A 17,787-nucleotide genomic window follows, 5' to 3' on the forward strand; every position below is an offset into this window, starting at 1 on the left:
AAAGTGAATATAATGAATAATGAATGAATGAAGTGACAAAGTGAATATAATGAATAATGAATAATGAAGTGAATGAATATAAAGTGAATATAATGCATATACAAAGACAACAAGACGGATTAAATGCATTGATGAAATATATATTTAAAACAACGATCTGAATTTATCTCTAAAACAGGAGTGAGTTTGTTACTAGCGAGAACGAATTTTCATCATTGTTAGTCTATAATCGGTAGTGAGAGCGTTAGGATTAAAAAGGCTTGGATTTGAGAAACCAAAAATCATACAGAATGTAGTGACTTTGGAAAATGTTTGATTCTAGATGATGATTTTCCAGAGTTATCTCTTTAAAGGAATATATATATATATATATATATATATATATATATATATATATATATATATATATATATATATATATATATATATATATATATATATATATATATATATATATATATATATATATTCACAGAATGCTAAACGATATAATGAGAAATGATTCACCGTCTTCGGACTATTGTATGAAATTTTTACGTCGTGGCCCAGATGCATTTACTCAATTTATTGACACATTAATCCTCAAAGACATAATTTCCAGATCTTTTTACTACGCTGAACCAAATGAATATATCAAAATTTTAATTGGCTGTGTTAGGAGAAATGATGGCCGTCAATCGCTTTTGACTGTCATAAAGGGTACTAGCCCTTTATGAGCTAGTGTCCTCCTCGTCATACCCTGCAAGTCCTATGGACATGATCAGTCATAAATCTTTGAATCGTTTTTTAGTCTTCAATTGTATTAAAAAGACTCAAAGACTGACAGACTATATTAATGACCATTAATATATACCTGCCTTAGAATTGATTCTGTCCTGGGATGGACAATAGAAGTGATGGTAAAGAACTGAAAAGAATCATTTTCATGCAACTTAGAAAAGTTATGCCAACTTTGCCTCTCAAAGAGACTATCTATCTTGGCTTTAACCCTAACTAGCCATGGATCTCTAGTCTTTCATCATTTCTACCAAGTTGATAATTCCTTGGTGGTATTCTCCCCCAATTGAAAAATTTCTCCCACGGATTGTTTCCCCACAAGAAAAACTCCAACCTTGACAATGCCCTCCACGCCGGAGATTTTTTCCGGACAAGTGCCACTAGAATATTCTCTTCACACGTAGAATTGAAAAGCTAAAGAGGAATTCGGACAAATTAAAAGAATTTTGCATTTGAATCCCAAAAAATTCCTCCAAAAAGTTTTCCAATTGTTGTCAAATAATAAATACTATATGAAACAATGTGCAATCTATATAGTTTTTAGCCCGTTCCTCTGGGGCTTTGGGGGATCACATCTTCCCCAGAGTCATAGTTACATGGACTGTTTTTGCCTTTGGGGTAAAAGGGCCGCAAGCGGCCTACTAGCTACTTTTTTTTAGCTTCGTAAGCGGGCTACTAGAGTTTGATACGCTAAAGTTTGACCCTTTTTTACAGTTCTACTTTTTAAAACAGTAATAAAATTTGGCGTAAAGAGCAGGGCTTTGAGGAGGAAACAGCCCCTTTCATATGCGGAGTAATTTCTGTTCGTTTAAAGTTGTAATGTCGCTCCTTACTTTCAGTTGAAAAAACTTTTTCATTTAATTTAATTTCTGAACGTTTTTAAATTGATGCATGTTTTGATTTTGGCTTTCGGCATATGAACAATTAAAACGACATTTGCATATTAATTTTGTTTTGGCCAAATGGCTTTCTCATTGTTTTTATAGGACTATTTTGAGAAAATAGTGGTGGGGGAGGAGGCGTAGTTGCCTTCTAATTTTTTGGTTACATAAAAAGGCAACTAGAACTTTTAATTCTTTTACGAACGTTTTTGTTAGTAATAAATATACGTAACTTACAAATTAACTTAGATAATGAGCTTCTATTTTCGTATATTTGTATTCCGTATATGAGAAGGCTTGCACCCTCGTCAATATCTTGCTCTTTACAGTAAAGATTAAATTTTATCCAAATTTTTTAAGAATGACCCCTGAATCACAAAGGTCGTAGAATAAATAGTTGAAATTATAAAAAATGCTTTAGCATAAAGAGCGAGGTATTTAGAAGCAGATGAACCTCCTCGTATGCGTAATAATTTCTGTTCGTTTTAAGTTTTAATGCTGTTCCCTACATCCAGTTGAAAAAAATTTCATATTTATTTTTCATTGTTTTTTTTTTAAATGCTAGAAAATCCTGCATCCCCTTCATGGAAATTTTCTTCCCCAACAATAAGTTCTCCTTGGAAAAATCATCACTCGAACGCCTCTCCCCTCGACCCCCGTCCCCCCAACGAGAAACAATCCCCCTGAAAATATCTATACGATTCCAAATAACTATTACTATACTAGCTGTTGGGGTGGCGCTTCGCGCCACCCCAATACCTAGTTGGTGGTGGCGCTTCGCACCCCCAAGCCCCCCGTGCGCGTAAGTCGTTACGCGCCGTATTAGTTACGCGCCATTGTAGTTGTGTCCCTGTGTCCCACCTGTGAATATAGATAGATATGTTTTTAACTACGTAAAACTTGCGAATATACAACATTCTTCGCTGTCCCATTGTCTGTACATATAAATAGATTGTCAGGTTTATGTTGGTGGGGGCGCTTCACGCCCCCCCCCCCCCCAGCCCCCCGCGCGCATAAGTCGTTACGTGCCATATTAGTTACGCGCCATTGTAGTTGTGTCCCTGTGTACCACCTATGAATATAGATAGATTTATATATGTGTTTTGAACTACGTAAAACTTGCGAATATACAACATTCTTGGCTTTCCCATTGTCTGTGCATATACAAAGCCTTATGTACTAATAATGACGTCATATGCAAACGCTCTTTTTACAAACAAACAAACATGCATACACACAAATCGTTTTTATATGGATAGATAGATAGATAGATACAATACAAATTAACTGCGTAAAACTTGCGAATATACAACATTCTTCGCTGTCCAATTGTCGCTGCATATAAATAGATTGTCAGGTTTACCGACCCTCGAACATGCAACGTACAATTGTTCATGAGAAAACAATCAGTATTAAGATCTATACCACATTTTTCTAATTATTGACCTTGAGCTTTGTTGATGGTGATTGCAAATGCTAATCGAATTGGAAATTGCAATCTTTTAAATTGAAAAGGCAGATCTGTTGGAATCATGGGAATGCGAGGAATAGGAACAGCCTCACCCTCGAAAGGCCCTGTCAAGATTGTGGCCTCTATTACGTTTTCCATTGTTTTTTTACGGCAAGTCGCGTGTCATTGCAAAGCTTTGGTGGGTTGATGTTTCTTAACAGTATTATTGGTACGCCTATTTTTAGTTGTAGCACGTGTGGTGGAAACCCTGAAAGATCCACGGAATTTAAAAACTCAGATGGATAATTAACCGCCTCATTTGGTTCCAAAACTGTGTCGACTGACTTGTAAAGGACTGCCTGGTCTCGAATCTTGGTCAAAACAATATTGTTGATTTCGTGGACATCTATATTTTTGGGTACAAGAATCGCTCTTTCACCTAGCCATTTATTATTTGTATAATTGTTTAGAATATTCGGAAATACTTTTTGAATCAATTCATTTTTGGACGTCACTAAATTACAGAATTCCGCAGGTAGTAGTATACGTCCTGAAATTGAGTCTACTGGGAGCTTTCCGTTTTCAATTGCCAGCAATTGATCTGAAAATGTTTGACCAGAGTCATCGTTTTGCAATCGGACACGCATATATGTAGTTAATTTTAATGTTTTTACGTGTGCCCATAAATTAGAATTTCTCAGGCAAGCATTCATTTCGTCTGCAGGGGTTGATCTAGGTATTATAGGTAATGCTTGCCTGAAATCTCCCGCAAGCAATATTAATGTGCTGCCAAAGGGTTTCGAATTCCCTCGCAAAACTTTCAAACATTGATCCAGAGCCTCGAGCGATTTTTTGTGTGCCATTGTGCACTCGTCCCAAATAATAAGTTTGCATTGCTGCAATACTTTACCCATCCCAGATGATTTGGAAATATTGCACGTGGGAGTTTCTGTAGAATGCAAATTCAGAGGCAATTTCAAAGCGGAATGAGCAGTTCTTCCACCAGGCAGCAACGTTGCGGCTATTCCGGACGACGCAATTGCCAACGCTATATCATTTTTTGATCGAATTGGTGCCAGAATCAGTTTTATCACAAATTTTTTTACCAGTACCTCCTGGCGCATCCAAAAAGAAAATTTCTCCAACGTTGTTATCTACACAATGCATTATCGTATCATAAATGTCGTTTTGTTCCGACGTTAACTTGGAAATGTTATTTTGTACATACGACAATAGATCACTCGTACTGTAACTTTGTTAACTATCCAATTCTACACAAGTTGAAACAGCAGCGGTACGATTAGGTGAAGGCATTCCCAAATCCTGAAGAGGTTTGTTTGCCAAACATACGCACAAATCTTCTATAATAACTAAAGTGTAGTTATAAATTTCTGATGTAAAATCAAAAGTCATATCTGACGTCTCTAACCGTTTTCGATGGAGTATATCTTCGACATTTTTGATTTATATTTTTCCCATAACTCTGTAGGAGCTGATGGAGAGCAAGTTGTTAGTATGATGCCAAACAATGCACGAATTTAACTTGGAGTTGACGTTTCGCACGCGCCATTGATGCAGTTATCCCAGTGTTGGTCATTCTCCAATAAATTCAGAGCTTGGCATGCACTACGGTAAGTGTCATGTATAGTACCGTTTACAGTTCTCAAATACTCAAAGGACGTCGGACCGGGTACATTCACCAAAAGCAGGCGTAGAAAGAAGCATTCATGTTGATTGGGGTGAACGGTGTAGAGTCTTCCTATCGTGGTATCTTTGAAGATGGTAGGTTGGCCGTCGACTGACTTACCCTGTTTTCGACGTTCAAATACTTTATTTTTAGTATTCCACGTGTAATACGAAGGCACTTCAGTATACAGCAGTTTTTTTGCAAAAGAATTATTTTTGCAAAGTGAAAAGAAAGCGGTTAACTTTGTATCCGGTGGATTCAGGGCTTTTTGTTGCACGTTGGTTTCCGAGAAATAAACACGTTGACCATTCTGTAAATGTACCGCTAAGTGAACAACAGCTGGACTACGTTTATGTATCGGAAATGAAAGAATTCGCCAAACAGCTTCATTACTGCTTATGTATCTTCCAGCCTGATATTGTACTATTTCGTCGATATCTTTGATTTCGGACTGCAAGCCAAAAACTGCCATGTCACTGCCTTTGTTGACGTATTTACATATGTATTTGATTGCCTTTACGGAGTTACAGTATTCAACGTTTATGAGTGCATTAAATGTTTTTGATAATAATGGGGAATATGGAACAACCCACTGGTTATCTACTTCGATGGTGGTACCGTTACGCTTCTTTATTATTGCTGTTTTACCGCCATCTTCAGTAGATCTTCTTCTATATTTGGGTAACCATAATTGCCAGTAATTGTGTTGGATACTAAAAGTCGAGGATATTGCTTAGCGCACCTTCCTTTGGCCATGCATGGTGGGAAATCACATCATCAATTTCGTTAGAAGTAATTTTATTATGTAGCCAGATAAGTATATGTGCGCGTGGCAAACCTCGTTTTTGCCATTCCACTGAGTACATCCAGCATCGCAATGACCCAAATACTTCAAGTTTTACTATGTAGTTTATCAGTGATTTCAACTTTTCCAGGAAGACACGGGCCGTAATGTCATGTCTATGAACCGCCGATTGTCCTTGAAGTAAAAGCTGCTGTATCTCGTCCCAAGATTGATTACATGTAAATATAATAAATAAATCTGGACGACCATAGAGACGAACATACGCAATAGCATCTTGAGCATATTCATGCATATGATGGGGACTGCCAGCACATGACAAAGGTAAAATCGTTAATCTTCCAACGTTTGTGGTATTACCGTCATTTACAACTGCATCTCGCAAATGAATGTATTGTTCAGAGCGGAGCTTGGTTTGATTCAGACGGATATATAGCAAACGTTCTGATTAAATTTTTGCATACTTATCAACGACGTATTGGTGAAACAATTGACGGCATTTAAAAGATAATTGTCTTCATCCTGCCGAATCATTAGTCTATAGGAATAATAATGCATTGCACTGCATTTCTTATTCATTTCTTTGTTAGTGGCTGGATTCATCAATTTAATATTAAAGTGATAGCTGTCGGCTCCATCCAAAAAAATGATAGGATATTGTAGGGCATCGTAGCATCGATGAGTTTCAGTAATTCTTACCAACTGAGCGTGTCGCTTATGAAGAATAATATCTCGAGGTAAAAACTGATCACCGACCATAACGATTGCCACTTCGTCGATAGTTGGAGCATTGTATCTACGCACATGTTGGCCAGGAGGCGTTTTGTCAGTGGAAATTAGAATTTTATGCGTATCAGTAGGCATCAAATCGATGGCTGTTTTGAACAGACGCACTAAATTATTATTTTCGTGGAAAAGATGTTGCAATTGGGAAACGATTGTCCTTTCAACGTTGGGAGAAATTTCGCAACGTGTATTCAATTCAGAATTTCTATCACTGATGAAGTACAATTGTAAAAATTTATGATTCTCGCCTGAGAATGGTAGAAGGGACCCTGCTCTATGATAAATTTGCCCTTTTACTTTGAAAGTAGGCATAAATTGATCTTGATTTTCGTTTTGGGCACCAAACGACGTCATTTGGAAACCTGAGTTATATTTTCTGATGTTTGATAAAAAACGCTTAGATTCTGACGTAGTTCCAGCTAGCAAAGTCTTCAATGGCTCTGGGGGTGCAGCCAGTAGAGGAAGTTTAACTTTCCCTGAGGCAAAACACATTCCCATTGTTTCACCATTAAATTTCAAGGCCTTGCAGTAGGAACAAATTTTAGACATAGTCTCGATTTGAACACATCTACTAAATATATATATCATCGAGTGGGCTGTACCTGAATGCCATGCGATAATTTTCACGTTGCTCGTGTGATTCCTCGGCACGCTTTCTTTTGGCATTATCTCTTGAAGCCGCAAGCCTGTTTTCACGTTGCTCTTGTGATTCCTCGACACGCCTTCTTTTTCCACTTTCTCTTTTAGCAGCAAGTCTGGTTTCGCGTTGCTCTGGTAGTTCCTCGACACGCCTTCGTTGACGTAAATTGCACATTCCTAATCTAGCATTATCTCTTGAAGCCGCAAGCCTGTTTTCACGTTGCTCTTGTGATTCCTCTACACGCCTTCTTTTTTTACTTTCTCTTTCAGCAGCAAGTCTGGTTTCGCGTTGCTCTAGTAGTTCCTCGACACGCCTTCGTTGACGTAAATTGCACATTCCTAATCTGGCCCATTCTCTTTGAACCGCAAGCCTGGTTTTACTTTTTGGTAACATTCTATAACATTGACAGTTAGAAAAATCTTCAAGTGCCAAGCTTGCTAAAGCTCTACAATTTATAATAAGCCTCAAAATTTTAACTGTCTTTTTTAAGGTTTTCAAATTACATTAATCTATTGTCAAAATATTTCGAAACATTTATGCAATTCCCAGTTTTTACATTTAAACCCTCAGCACAAAAATACATACAACTTATTTTTATATATATAGAAGATATAATCTGGCGTAACAGACAAAGTGTAACAGACATAACACACAAACAACTTATTTTTATATATATAGATATATATTTCTGGTGTTGTGCTGAAGACGGCCCTTGGATATAGGGCCGAAATATCCACCAAATTGAATTCCACTATCTTGGAAAAAATTTATCTATTATCTGTTTGATATGGAAAGGCAGTGTGGTCTTCGTCGTTATTTAAATAATGTTCTGGTCTTGAAAAGGCATGGGGGTTGTCCGTCCTATTCATGTTAGTTTTGGATCGTTTTGAGCATGACTTGGTTTGACTTTGACTCGGCTAAGAGTCTCTTAGCCTTACAAGTAGTTGCAATGTAGGTAGTAGTTGAAGTAGCAGCAGTAGTAACAGCGGTAAATGTAGACGTGGCAGCAGCAGTAGTAGTAGCATAAACATTTTGTCTTTCGGTCGATTGATTTTCCCCTTTAAGCATTTTCGGAAAATTTCAAGTTGATACTAAAATCTATTTTTGAGATATATTCATTTCATAATGTGCATGCACATATTGTATTTTGATTTAGTTCAAGTTTCCCGTAAATATTTTAAATGTAGTACTGCTGTTGGAGCAGTAGCAGTGGAAGTGGTAGTAGTGGTGGTAGTTGTAGTAGTAGTAGCAGTAGTGTACAAATGTTAGCTTTTTGGTCAATTGATCATCTCCGTTACCATTTCCAAAAAATCAAACTTTTTACAGTATGTCCTGTGTATGTCAAAAGACGTCAATGTTTATGTCAATAAGTCAATAAGATGGATGTTTTTCTGAGGGAAAAAATTCTAAAAAAGTACAACTCTCCCAAATATTTTATAACATATTTCTTATATCTGTACTTGGCAAAGACTTGTTCTCACACCTTTGTTCCACGTGAAAAATAACATTGCTATTCGCCCGTTTTTCTATTTCTTAAGAAATTTAGTCTTGTCTCAGGCCTTCTTATCTTTTGTTTTTCTCTTCGTCTCTCTAAAAATTTTGAAAAATTTTCAGGACACAATAAAAGATTCTATTTATTTGAATCGTATTGCAATCTCCATATTCTGGATTCATGTTTTACAGCCCTGTATTTTGTATGACATGGAATCAGGTTTCTTAGACAATTCTTATTGGCCAATTTTCCATTTGACCCGACCTGAAGTCATATATAACTTGCGAAACTAGCAAATTTTAAAACAATATTGCTGGTTTTTAGTGTGGAATTATAAATTATTGGATAAACATTCAAGATTTTTGGTGACACTAGTGTAGTAAGTGTTGAGATAGTTGATTATACCCAGCTATTAATGTAAGATTTGGGGTTTAATTTTTTCCAGGGGGATTTGAAAAGTACCATTATTCACTCTAAGAGCATTTTCTCCCCCCTCCTGCGTTTCACGTTTAATAAGCACTTTGTCTTCTAAGGAAGAGGGATGACATATACCACGGATTTTCTTTAACTTAAAATTTTGATTACAATAAGGATTTTTTTTTCTGTATAGCCAATTGATCATCAATATTACGTAAAACTAATACAACTTTTTTGAAACCTATGGAAAAAACAATGGACTCACCCTGGTAAAGAGCGTTACAAAGGCTAGAATAGGCCTCATTTTCCTCATGGATTTTGGTCCCATGACATAAAATCGGGAACCTAGGATTTTGACATAAAACTTAGGATTTTGGCCCCATGACATAGAATCAAGTTACTTAGTTTCATAGAAACTAAAAGAAATTCTTAATTACCAAAGATAATATTGCTTCTTTTAGTATAGAGTCTTCATTGTTGGATCAATAGTGCTTCCTAAATAAAAAGCGAAGTTGACACAATGTATTATTTTTTTTCCCCAAGACACTATCAAACAGTTCGTGGTAAAGAACTGTAGTAAGGAGCGACCCGGCTCAATTGTAACAGAAACTCTAAAAAATGGAATTTTAATACCAATAGTTAAATCAAAAGAATTGCATTTTAATGCTGATTTTAAATATATAAGTTTCATCAAGATCAGTTATACCCATCGAAAGTTACGAGCCTGATAAAATTTGCCTCATTTTAGAAAGTAGGGGGAAACACCCCCTAAAAGTCATACAATCTTAAGAAAATCATACCATCAGATTCAGCGTATCAGAGAACCTTATTATAGAAGTTTCAAGCTCCTGTCTACAAAAAAGTGGAATTTCGCATTTTTTGCCAGAAGACAGAACACGGATGCGTGTTTGTTTTTTGTTGTTTTTATGGCACTTGGTATTAACCAAGTGACATATAGCAATCGCCAATTCTGTCGGTCTGTCTGTCTGTCGGTCTGTCTGTCGGTCTGTCGGTCCCGGCTTTGCTACTTTAGGCACTTCCAGGTAAGCTAGGACGATGAAATTTGGCAAGCGTATCAGGGACCGGACTAAATTAAATTAGGAATAGTCGTTTTCCCGATTTGACCATCTGGGGAGGGGAGTGGGGGGGGGGGGGCGGTTAATTCGCAAAAAATAAAAAAATAAAGTATTTTTAACTTATGAGCGGGTGATTGGATCTTAATGAAATTTCATTTTTGGAATGATATTGTGTCTCAGAGCTCTTATTTTAAATCCCGACCGGATCTGATGACATTGGGGGAGTTGGAGGGGGGAAACCTAAAGTCCCGGTTTTGCTACTTTAGGCACTTCCAGGTAAGCTAGGACGATGAAATGTGGCAAGCATATCAGGGAACAGACCAGATTAAATTAGAAATAGTCGTTTTCCCGTTTTGACCATCTGGGGGGGAGTGGGGGGCCGATTAATTCGGAAATAATAGAAAAAATGGAGTATTTTTAACTGATGAGCGGCTGATTGTATCTTAGTGAAATTTGATGTTTGGAATGATCGAGCTCTTATTTTAAATCCCGACCGGATCTGATGACATTGGGGGGAGTTGGAGGGATGAACCTAAAATCTTGGAAAACACTTAGAGTGGAGGGATCGGGATGAAACTTGATGGGAAAAATAAGCGCAAGTCCCAGATACACGATTGACATAATCGGAACTGATTCGCTCTCTTTGGGGTAATTGGGGGGCGGGGGAGTAATTCTTAAAAATTAGAAAAAATGAGGTATTTTCAACTTACGAACGGGTGATCGGATCTCAATGAAATTTGATGTTTAGAAGGATATCGTGTCTTAGAGCTCTTATTTTAAATCCCGACCGGATCTGGTGACGGGGGCGGGGAGTTGGGATGGGGAAACCTAAAACTTGGAAAACACTTAGAGTGGAGGGATCGGGATGACACATGGTGGGAAAAATAAACATAAGTCCTAGATAGATGATTGACGTAAACGGAACGGATCCACTCTCTTTGGGGTAGTTGGGGGGGGGGGGGTATTTCTGAAAAATTAAAAAAATGAGGTATTTTTAACTTACGAACGGGTGATCGGATCTCAATGAAATTTGATATTTAGAAGGATATCGTGGCTCAGAGCTCTTATTTTAAACCCGACCGGATCTGGTGACATTGGGGGGGGAGTTGGGAGGGGAAAACCTAGAACTTGGAAAACACTTAGAGTGGAGGGATCGGGATGAAACTTGGGTGGAAAAAAACACGAGTCCTAGATACATGATTGACATAACCAGAACGGATCCGCTCTCTTTGGGGTAGTTGGGGGGGGGGTTAATTCTGAAAAATTAGAAAAAATGAGGTATTTTTAACTTACGAACGGGTGATTGGATCTCCATGAAATTTGATATTTAGAAGGATATCGTGTCTCAAAGCTCTTATTTTAAATCCTGACCGGATCTGGTGACACTGGGGGAAGTTTGGTGTGGGGAAACCTAAAATGATGGAAAACGCTTAGGTTGGAGTGATTGGGATGAAACTTGGTTGGAAAAATAAGCAGACGTCTTCCATACGTGATTTACATAATTGGAACGGATCCGCTCAATTGGGGGGGGGGGGTAATTCTGAAAAATAAGAAAAAATGACGTATTTTTAACTTACGAAGGAGTGATCGGATCTTCATGAAACTTCATATTTAGAAGGACCTCGTAAGTCAGATATCTTATTTTAAATCTCAAGTGGATCAAGCGTAATTGGGGGGGCAGTTGGGGGGGGACCGGAAATCTTAGAAAATACTTAAAGCGGTGAGATCAGGATGAAACTGGATGGGAAGAATAGAAACCTGTCTAAGATACGTGACTGACATAACTGGACCGGATCTGCTCTCTTTTGTGGAATTGGGGGGGGGGGGGTAATTTTGAAAATTGAGGTATTTGTAACTTACGAAAGGGTGACCAGATCTTAATGAAATTTGATAGTTAGAAGGATTTTGTGCTTTAAAGTTGTAATTTCAAATTCCGACCAGATCCTTTGACATTCGGGGGAGTTGGAGGGGGAAACCGGAATTCTTAGAAAACATGAAAATTGGGGTATTTTTATCTTACGAATAGATGATCGGATCGTAATGAAATTTGATTTTTAGAATGAATTCATGTCTCAGAGCTCTTATTTTAAATCCCGACCAGATCTTTTGACATTGGGGGGAGTTGGAGGGGGAAATCTTGGAAAAACACTTGGAGTGGAGGAATCGGGATGAAGCTTGGTGGATAGAATAAACAAATGCCCTTGATACGTGATTGACAGAATCGTACTGGATTCGCTCTCTTTGGGGGAGTTGGGGGGAGGGGTTCAGTGATTTGGCGAGTTCGGTGCTTCTGGACGTGCTAGGTCGATGAAAATCGGTAGGCGTGTCAGGGAGCTGCACAATTTGACTTGATAAAGTCGTTTTACCAGATTCAACCATCTGGGGGGCAAAAGGGAGAGGAAAAATTAGTGATTTATAACGTACGAGTGGGTGATCGGATCTTAATGAATTTTGATATTTAGAAGGACTTTGTGATTTAGAGCTCTTATTTTAAATCTTGACCGGAATTAAGCCTCTTATTTTACTTTTTAAATCAATCTATTGATTCATAGAATTTTGTTAGAGCTCATACCATATGATCTCTTGGCTCTTAGCTCTTCTCGCCTCGTCACAAGTGCCATATGAGCTCTTAGCTCTTGTTAACTTATGAATGGGTGATGGGATCTCAATGAAATTTGATATTTGGAATGATATTGTGTCTCAGAGCTCTTATTTCAAATCCCGACCGGATCTGATGACATTGGGAGGAGTTGGAGGGGGGAAAATCTAAAATCTTGGAAAACACTTAGAGTGGAGGGATCGGGATGAAACTTGATGGAAAAATAAGCACAAGTCCCAGATACATGATTGACATAATTGGAACGGATCTGCCCTCTTTGGGGTAGTTGGGGGGTGGGGGGGAATTATGAAAAATTGGAAAAAATGAGGTATTTTTAACTTACGAACGGGTGATCGGATCTCAATGAAATTTGATGTATAGAAGGATATCGTGTCTTAGAGCTCTTATTTTAAATCCCGACTGGATCTGGTGACATTGGGGGGGAGTAGGGAGGGGGAAACCTAAAACTTGGAAAACACTTAGAGTGGAGGGATCGGGATGAAACTTTGGGGAAAAATAAACACAAGTGCTAGATACATGATTGACATAAACGGAACGGATGCGCTCTCTTTGGGATAGTTGGGGGGGGGGGTATTTCTGAAAAATTAGAAAAAATGAGGTATTTTTAACTTACGAACAGGTGATCGGATCTCAATGAAATTTGATATTTAGAAGGATATCGTGGCTCAAAGCTCTTATTTTAAACCCAACCAGATCTGGTGACATTGGGGGGAGTTGGGAAGGGGAAACCTAAAACTTGAAAAACACTTAGAGTGGAGGGATCCGGATGAAACTTGGTGAAAAAAATAATCACGAGTCCTATATACATGATTGACATGACCGGAACGGATCCACTCTCTTTGGGGTAGTTGGGGGAGGGGTTAATTCTGAAAAATTAGAAAAAATGAGGTATTTTTAACTTACGAACGGGTTATCAGATCTCAATGAAATTTGATATTTAGAAGGATATCGTGTCTCTAAGCTCTTATTTTAAATCCTGACTGGATCTGGTGACGGTGGGGGAACCTAAAATCATGGAAAACACTTAGATTGGAGGGATCGGGATGAAACTTGGTCGGAAAAATAAGCAGAAGTCTTATATACGTGATTTACATAATTGGAACGGATCCGATCTATTGGGAGGGGGGGTTTAATTCTGAAAAATAAGAAAAAATGACGTATTTTTAACTTACGAAGGAGCGATCAGATCTTCATGAAACTTCATATTTAGAAGGACCTCGTAACTTAGATCTCTTATTTCAAATCTCAACCGGATCAAGCGTAATTAGGGGGGGGCAGTTTGGGGGGACCGGAAATCTTAGAAAATGCTTAAAGCGGTGAGATCAGGATGAAACTGGATGGGAATAATAAAAACCTGTCTAAGATACGTGACTGACATAACCAGACCGGAGCTGCTCACTTTGGTGGAATTGGAAGGGGGGGGGGGTAATTTTGAAAATTGAGGTATTTGTAACTTACGAAAGGGTGACCAGATCTTAATGAAATTTGATATTTAGAAGGATCTTGTGATTCAATGTACTTCAAAATGTGAAAATTGAAGTATTTTTATCTTACGACTAGATGATCGGATCTTAATGAAATTTGATTTTTAGAAATAAGTCCTGTCTCAGAGCTCTTATTTCAAATCCCGACCAGATCGTTTGACATTGGGGGGAGTTGGAGGGGGAAATCTTGGAAAAACATTTGGAGTGTAGGAATCGGGATGAAGCTTGGTGGATAGGATAAACAAATGTCCTTGATACGTGATTGACAGAATCGTACTGGATTCGCTCTCTTTGGGGGAGTTGGGGGGGAGGGGCTCAGTGATTTGGCGAGTTTGGTGCTTCTGGACGTGCTAGGACGATGAAAAGTGATAGGCGTGTCAGGGAGCTGTACAACTTGACTTGATAAAGTCTTTTTCCCAGATTCGACCATCTGGGAGGCTAAAGGGATAGGAAAAATTAGAAAAAATAGGTATTTATAACTTATGAGTGGGTGATCGGATCTTAATGAATTTTGATATTTAGAAGGACATCGTGACTCAAAGCTCTTATTTTAAATCCTGACCGGCATTAAGCCTCTTATTTTCCTTTTTACATCAATCTATTGATTCATAGAATTTCGTTAGAGCTCATACCATATGATCTCTTGGCTCTTAGCTCTTCTCGCCTCGTCACAAGTGCCATATGAGCTCTTAGCTCTTGTTTTCCCAGGGATTATCGTATCGACTGAGTGGTCCTATAATGTCGCGAGAGGGCTCATTCTAACGGAAATGAAAAGTTTTAGTGCCATTTTTAAGTGACCAGAAAAAATTGGAGGGTACCTAGGCCCCCTCCCACGCTCAGTTTTTCCCAAAAGTCACAGGATCAAAATTCTGAGATAGCCATTTTATTTATTATAGTCGAAAAACCTAATAAATATGTCTTTAGGGACGACTTACTCCCCCGCAGTCCCCGTGGGTGGGGCTGCAAGTTGCAAACTTTGACATGTGTTTACATATAGTAATGGTTACTGGGAAGTGTACAGACGTGTACGTACACTGTGTACGGCAACACTTTCTTTAAAACCTTGCATGCTCCCAGGGCATAACTTACAACCGTTGCCCCAAGGATTGTAGGGGGGGGGGGCTTATCATATTGAAAAATATAATTTACGGACCTTTCACTACATTGAACAAAATGTCTTTATTAAAATGTTGATCTGAAGTGTTTGAGGAAGTACGGGAAGTGTAAGTGTACAGACGTGTACGGGAAAATTTGACAGAATATTGAGGGGAATTTGAACTAAATAAAAACATACTATGTGCATGCAGATTATCAAAAGGGCGTATTTCAAGAATTGATTTGGGTATTAAGTTGAAACTTTCGGATAATACTTGAAGGGGAAGATCAATTGACAAAAACGTAATATATGCTTCTCAGTACTAATACCAATACCGCTGCTTCTTTTCCTTATGCTACTTCTGCTACTAAACTACTCCAACTACTACTTCGACTGTAATAACTTGTAACTACTTCAACTGCAACTACTACCACTGTTACTACTACAGACGCTAGTGCTACTCTGTCACTTACTTGAAGTACTTTTACTTGAAGTACTACTTAAGTAAAATTTTCCATTACTTGTACTTGTACTTAAGTAAAAACTTTAGGGTGTACTTATTACTTGATACTTAAGTAAGTTTACGAAATGCTCATTACTTAAGATACTTTTAATGTACTTGTCTTTCAAATACTTTACCTTTGACACGAAAATTTTGTGTGTGTGTGCTTCGGCAATGTGCAAGAAAACATCACCTTTAGATTTAGAGCAAACTCAGATATAGCTCTTGTGTGTCTGTGCTTTGGCAATGTACAAGAAAATATCACCCTTTAGATTTAGAGTAAACTTAGGTATACCTCCATGCCCTGTTTTTGGATATGAAATAAGGTATTTGTTTTTGACACAAAAAAATTATAGTATTATTAACACTTGGTTTAATTTTTGTTTAAAAGTTATATAACAAAGAAAATTGAAATTATTTCGCAGTTCACTGGTCGACAGTGAGCTAAAATCCCTTGTTTTGTGCTAAATTTTGCATACTATAGTCCATTTGGGTTATATTTCTAACATTAGTGTTTAAGTTTTGTCATCTCGTCAACTGAACCAGATTTCTACCATTCCATCATCTTCAGGACCATATTATTGGTAAAACTACTGAAGCTATGAATCTTTGCCCATCTAAATGTTGTCTGCAATAAACAAGTCTAGGTAAATCTAGCAGGATCCAATGCAGTGGTATTTTTCCAAATTCGTTTCAGCAAATTCAGGTATTCAGACGAATCTGACTTCAGGTTTGTCACTCTATTCATAAGTTATAGGCCCTACTAAATTAAAGAAAAACTCAACTTTCTTAAGACTTGAGACCCTCTCCCTCTCGCCCTATTTGAGATAGGGTTTGTGATACCGGAACTTGATACGAGCCCTGATCTTAGGCATCTTTGGTCTAGTTTAGATTCGGATCCGTTACTCCATTTGCAAGTTATACTAAATTAAACAGAGAGCTTAAATTTTTCAGAAATTAAAACCCACTCCCCCTTGTTATATTTAAGCTAGGGTCTTTATCTCAAAAATTGATATGTGTCATGGTCTTAGGCCTCTTTGGCTCAATTTTCATTCAGATCCATCACTCCATTCGCAAGTTCCTCTGAATTAAACGAAAAACTGTTTTTAGCTGGTAAAGCCCTCTCCCCCTGTTTTATTTGAGCTAGGTTCTTCATCTTTCAACTTGATGTGTCTCACGATCCTTGGCACCAAATCTGGCCATCAAAGTTTTTATCCAAATCCAACCAACGTTTCCCCCCTATACGTGATTACACAGACGGACGGACAGACAGACAGACGGACGGATGGATTTTACAACGTCTTAGGTAGCCATGTTGGCTAATTGGATCCAAAACAAGGAAAACAATGGCATATCATCATGCAGGTATCATCACCTATTTGGACAGTGGAAAATATCCATCAAGATAGGTTTTCGCGATCTGTCTGTCTGTCCGTCCGGCTGTGCAATCGAGTATAGCGGATTTGCATTGAAATTTAACTATTTGGATTAAAATTGAGCTTAATTAGGGCGATGGGGCTTTAGGTGTTAAAAAAATTCGAGTTTTTCATTTAATTCACTGTAACTTGCATATGGAGATGAATTTCGATGAAAATTGAATAAAGATGCCTAAGAGTATGATATGCATTGAGTTCGGGGATGGAGACCCAAGCTTAATTAAAAGTTGAGTTTTTCACTTAATTCAGTGTAGCTTGCGAGAGATTGATGGATCTCAGTGAATATTGAACCAAAGGTGCCTTAGACCGTGACAGGCATCAAGTTTTGAGATGAAAACCCTAGCTCAAATAGAACGAGGGAGAGAGGGTTTAAGTGCTGAAAAAAGTCAAGCTTTTGGTTTAATTTAGTATAACTTGCGAATGGAGCAACGGATACAAATGAAAGCTAGACCAAAGATGACTAGGATCAGGGCTCATATCGAGCTCTGATGTCACAAGCCATATCTAAAATAGGGCGAGGGGGAGGGGGTTTCAAGTTTTAAGAAAGTTGAGTTTTCCTTCAGTTTAGTAGGGCCTATAACTACTTCCACCCATGGCTTGACCAAAGCCTGGAAATAACCCTTTTCCAAAATAAGTCATAC

General features: G+C 38.0%; 2 protein-coding genes across 2 annotated transcripts in view; one reads left to right on the forward strand and one right to left on the reverse strand.

The window, feature by feature from the left end:
* Positions 1-7,893: 7,893 nt before the first annotated feature.
* Positions 7,894-17,787, reverse strand: part of LOC136028526 (uncharacterized) — a 69,436-nt gene continuing 59,542 nt past the window's right edge. Inside the window, exon 7 of the mRNA XM_065706370.1 lies at positions 7,894-8,081. Coding sequence (XP_065562442.1) covers positions 7,894-8,081 — 188 coding nt within the window. The remainder of the gene's footprint in view (positions 8,082-17,787) is intronic.
* Positions 8,771-17,787, forward strand: part of LOC136028215 (uncharacterized) — a 177,216-nt gene continuing 168,199 nt past the window's right edge. The window contains exon 1 of the mRNA XM_065705928.1: positions 8,771-8,894. The gene's annotated coding sequence lies outside the window, so the exon portion shown is untranslated. The remainder of the gene's footprint in view (positions 8,895-17,787) is intronic.

This window comes from Artemia franciscana, chromosome 6 (genome assembly GCF_032884065.1).
Source record: "Artemia franciscana chromosome 6, ASM3288406v1, whole genome shotgun sequence".
Taxonomy (NCBI): Eukaryota; Metazoa; Arthropoda; class Branchiopoda; order Anostraca; family Artemiidae; genus Artemia; species Artemia franciscana.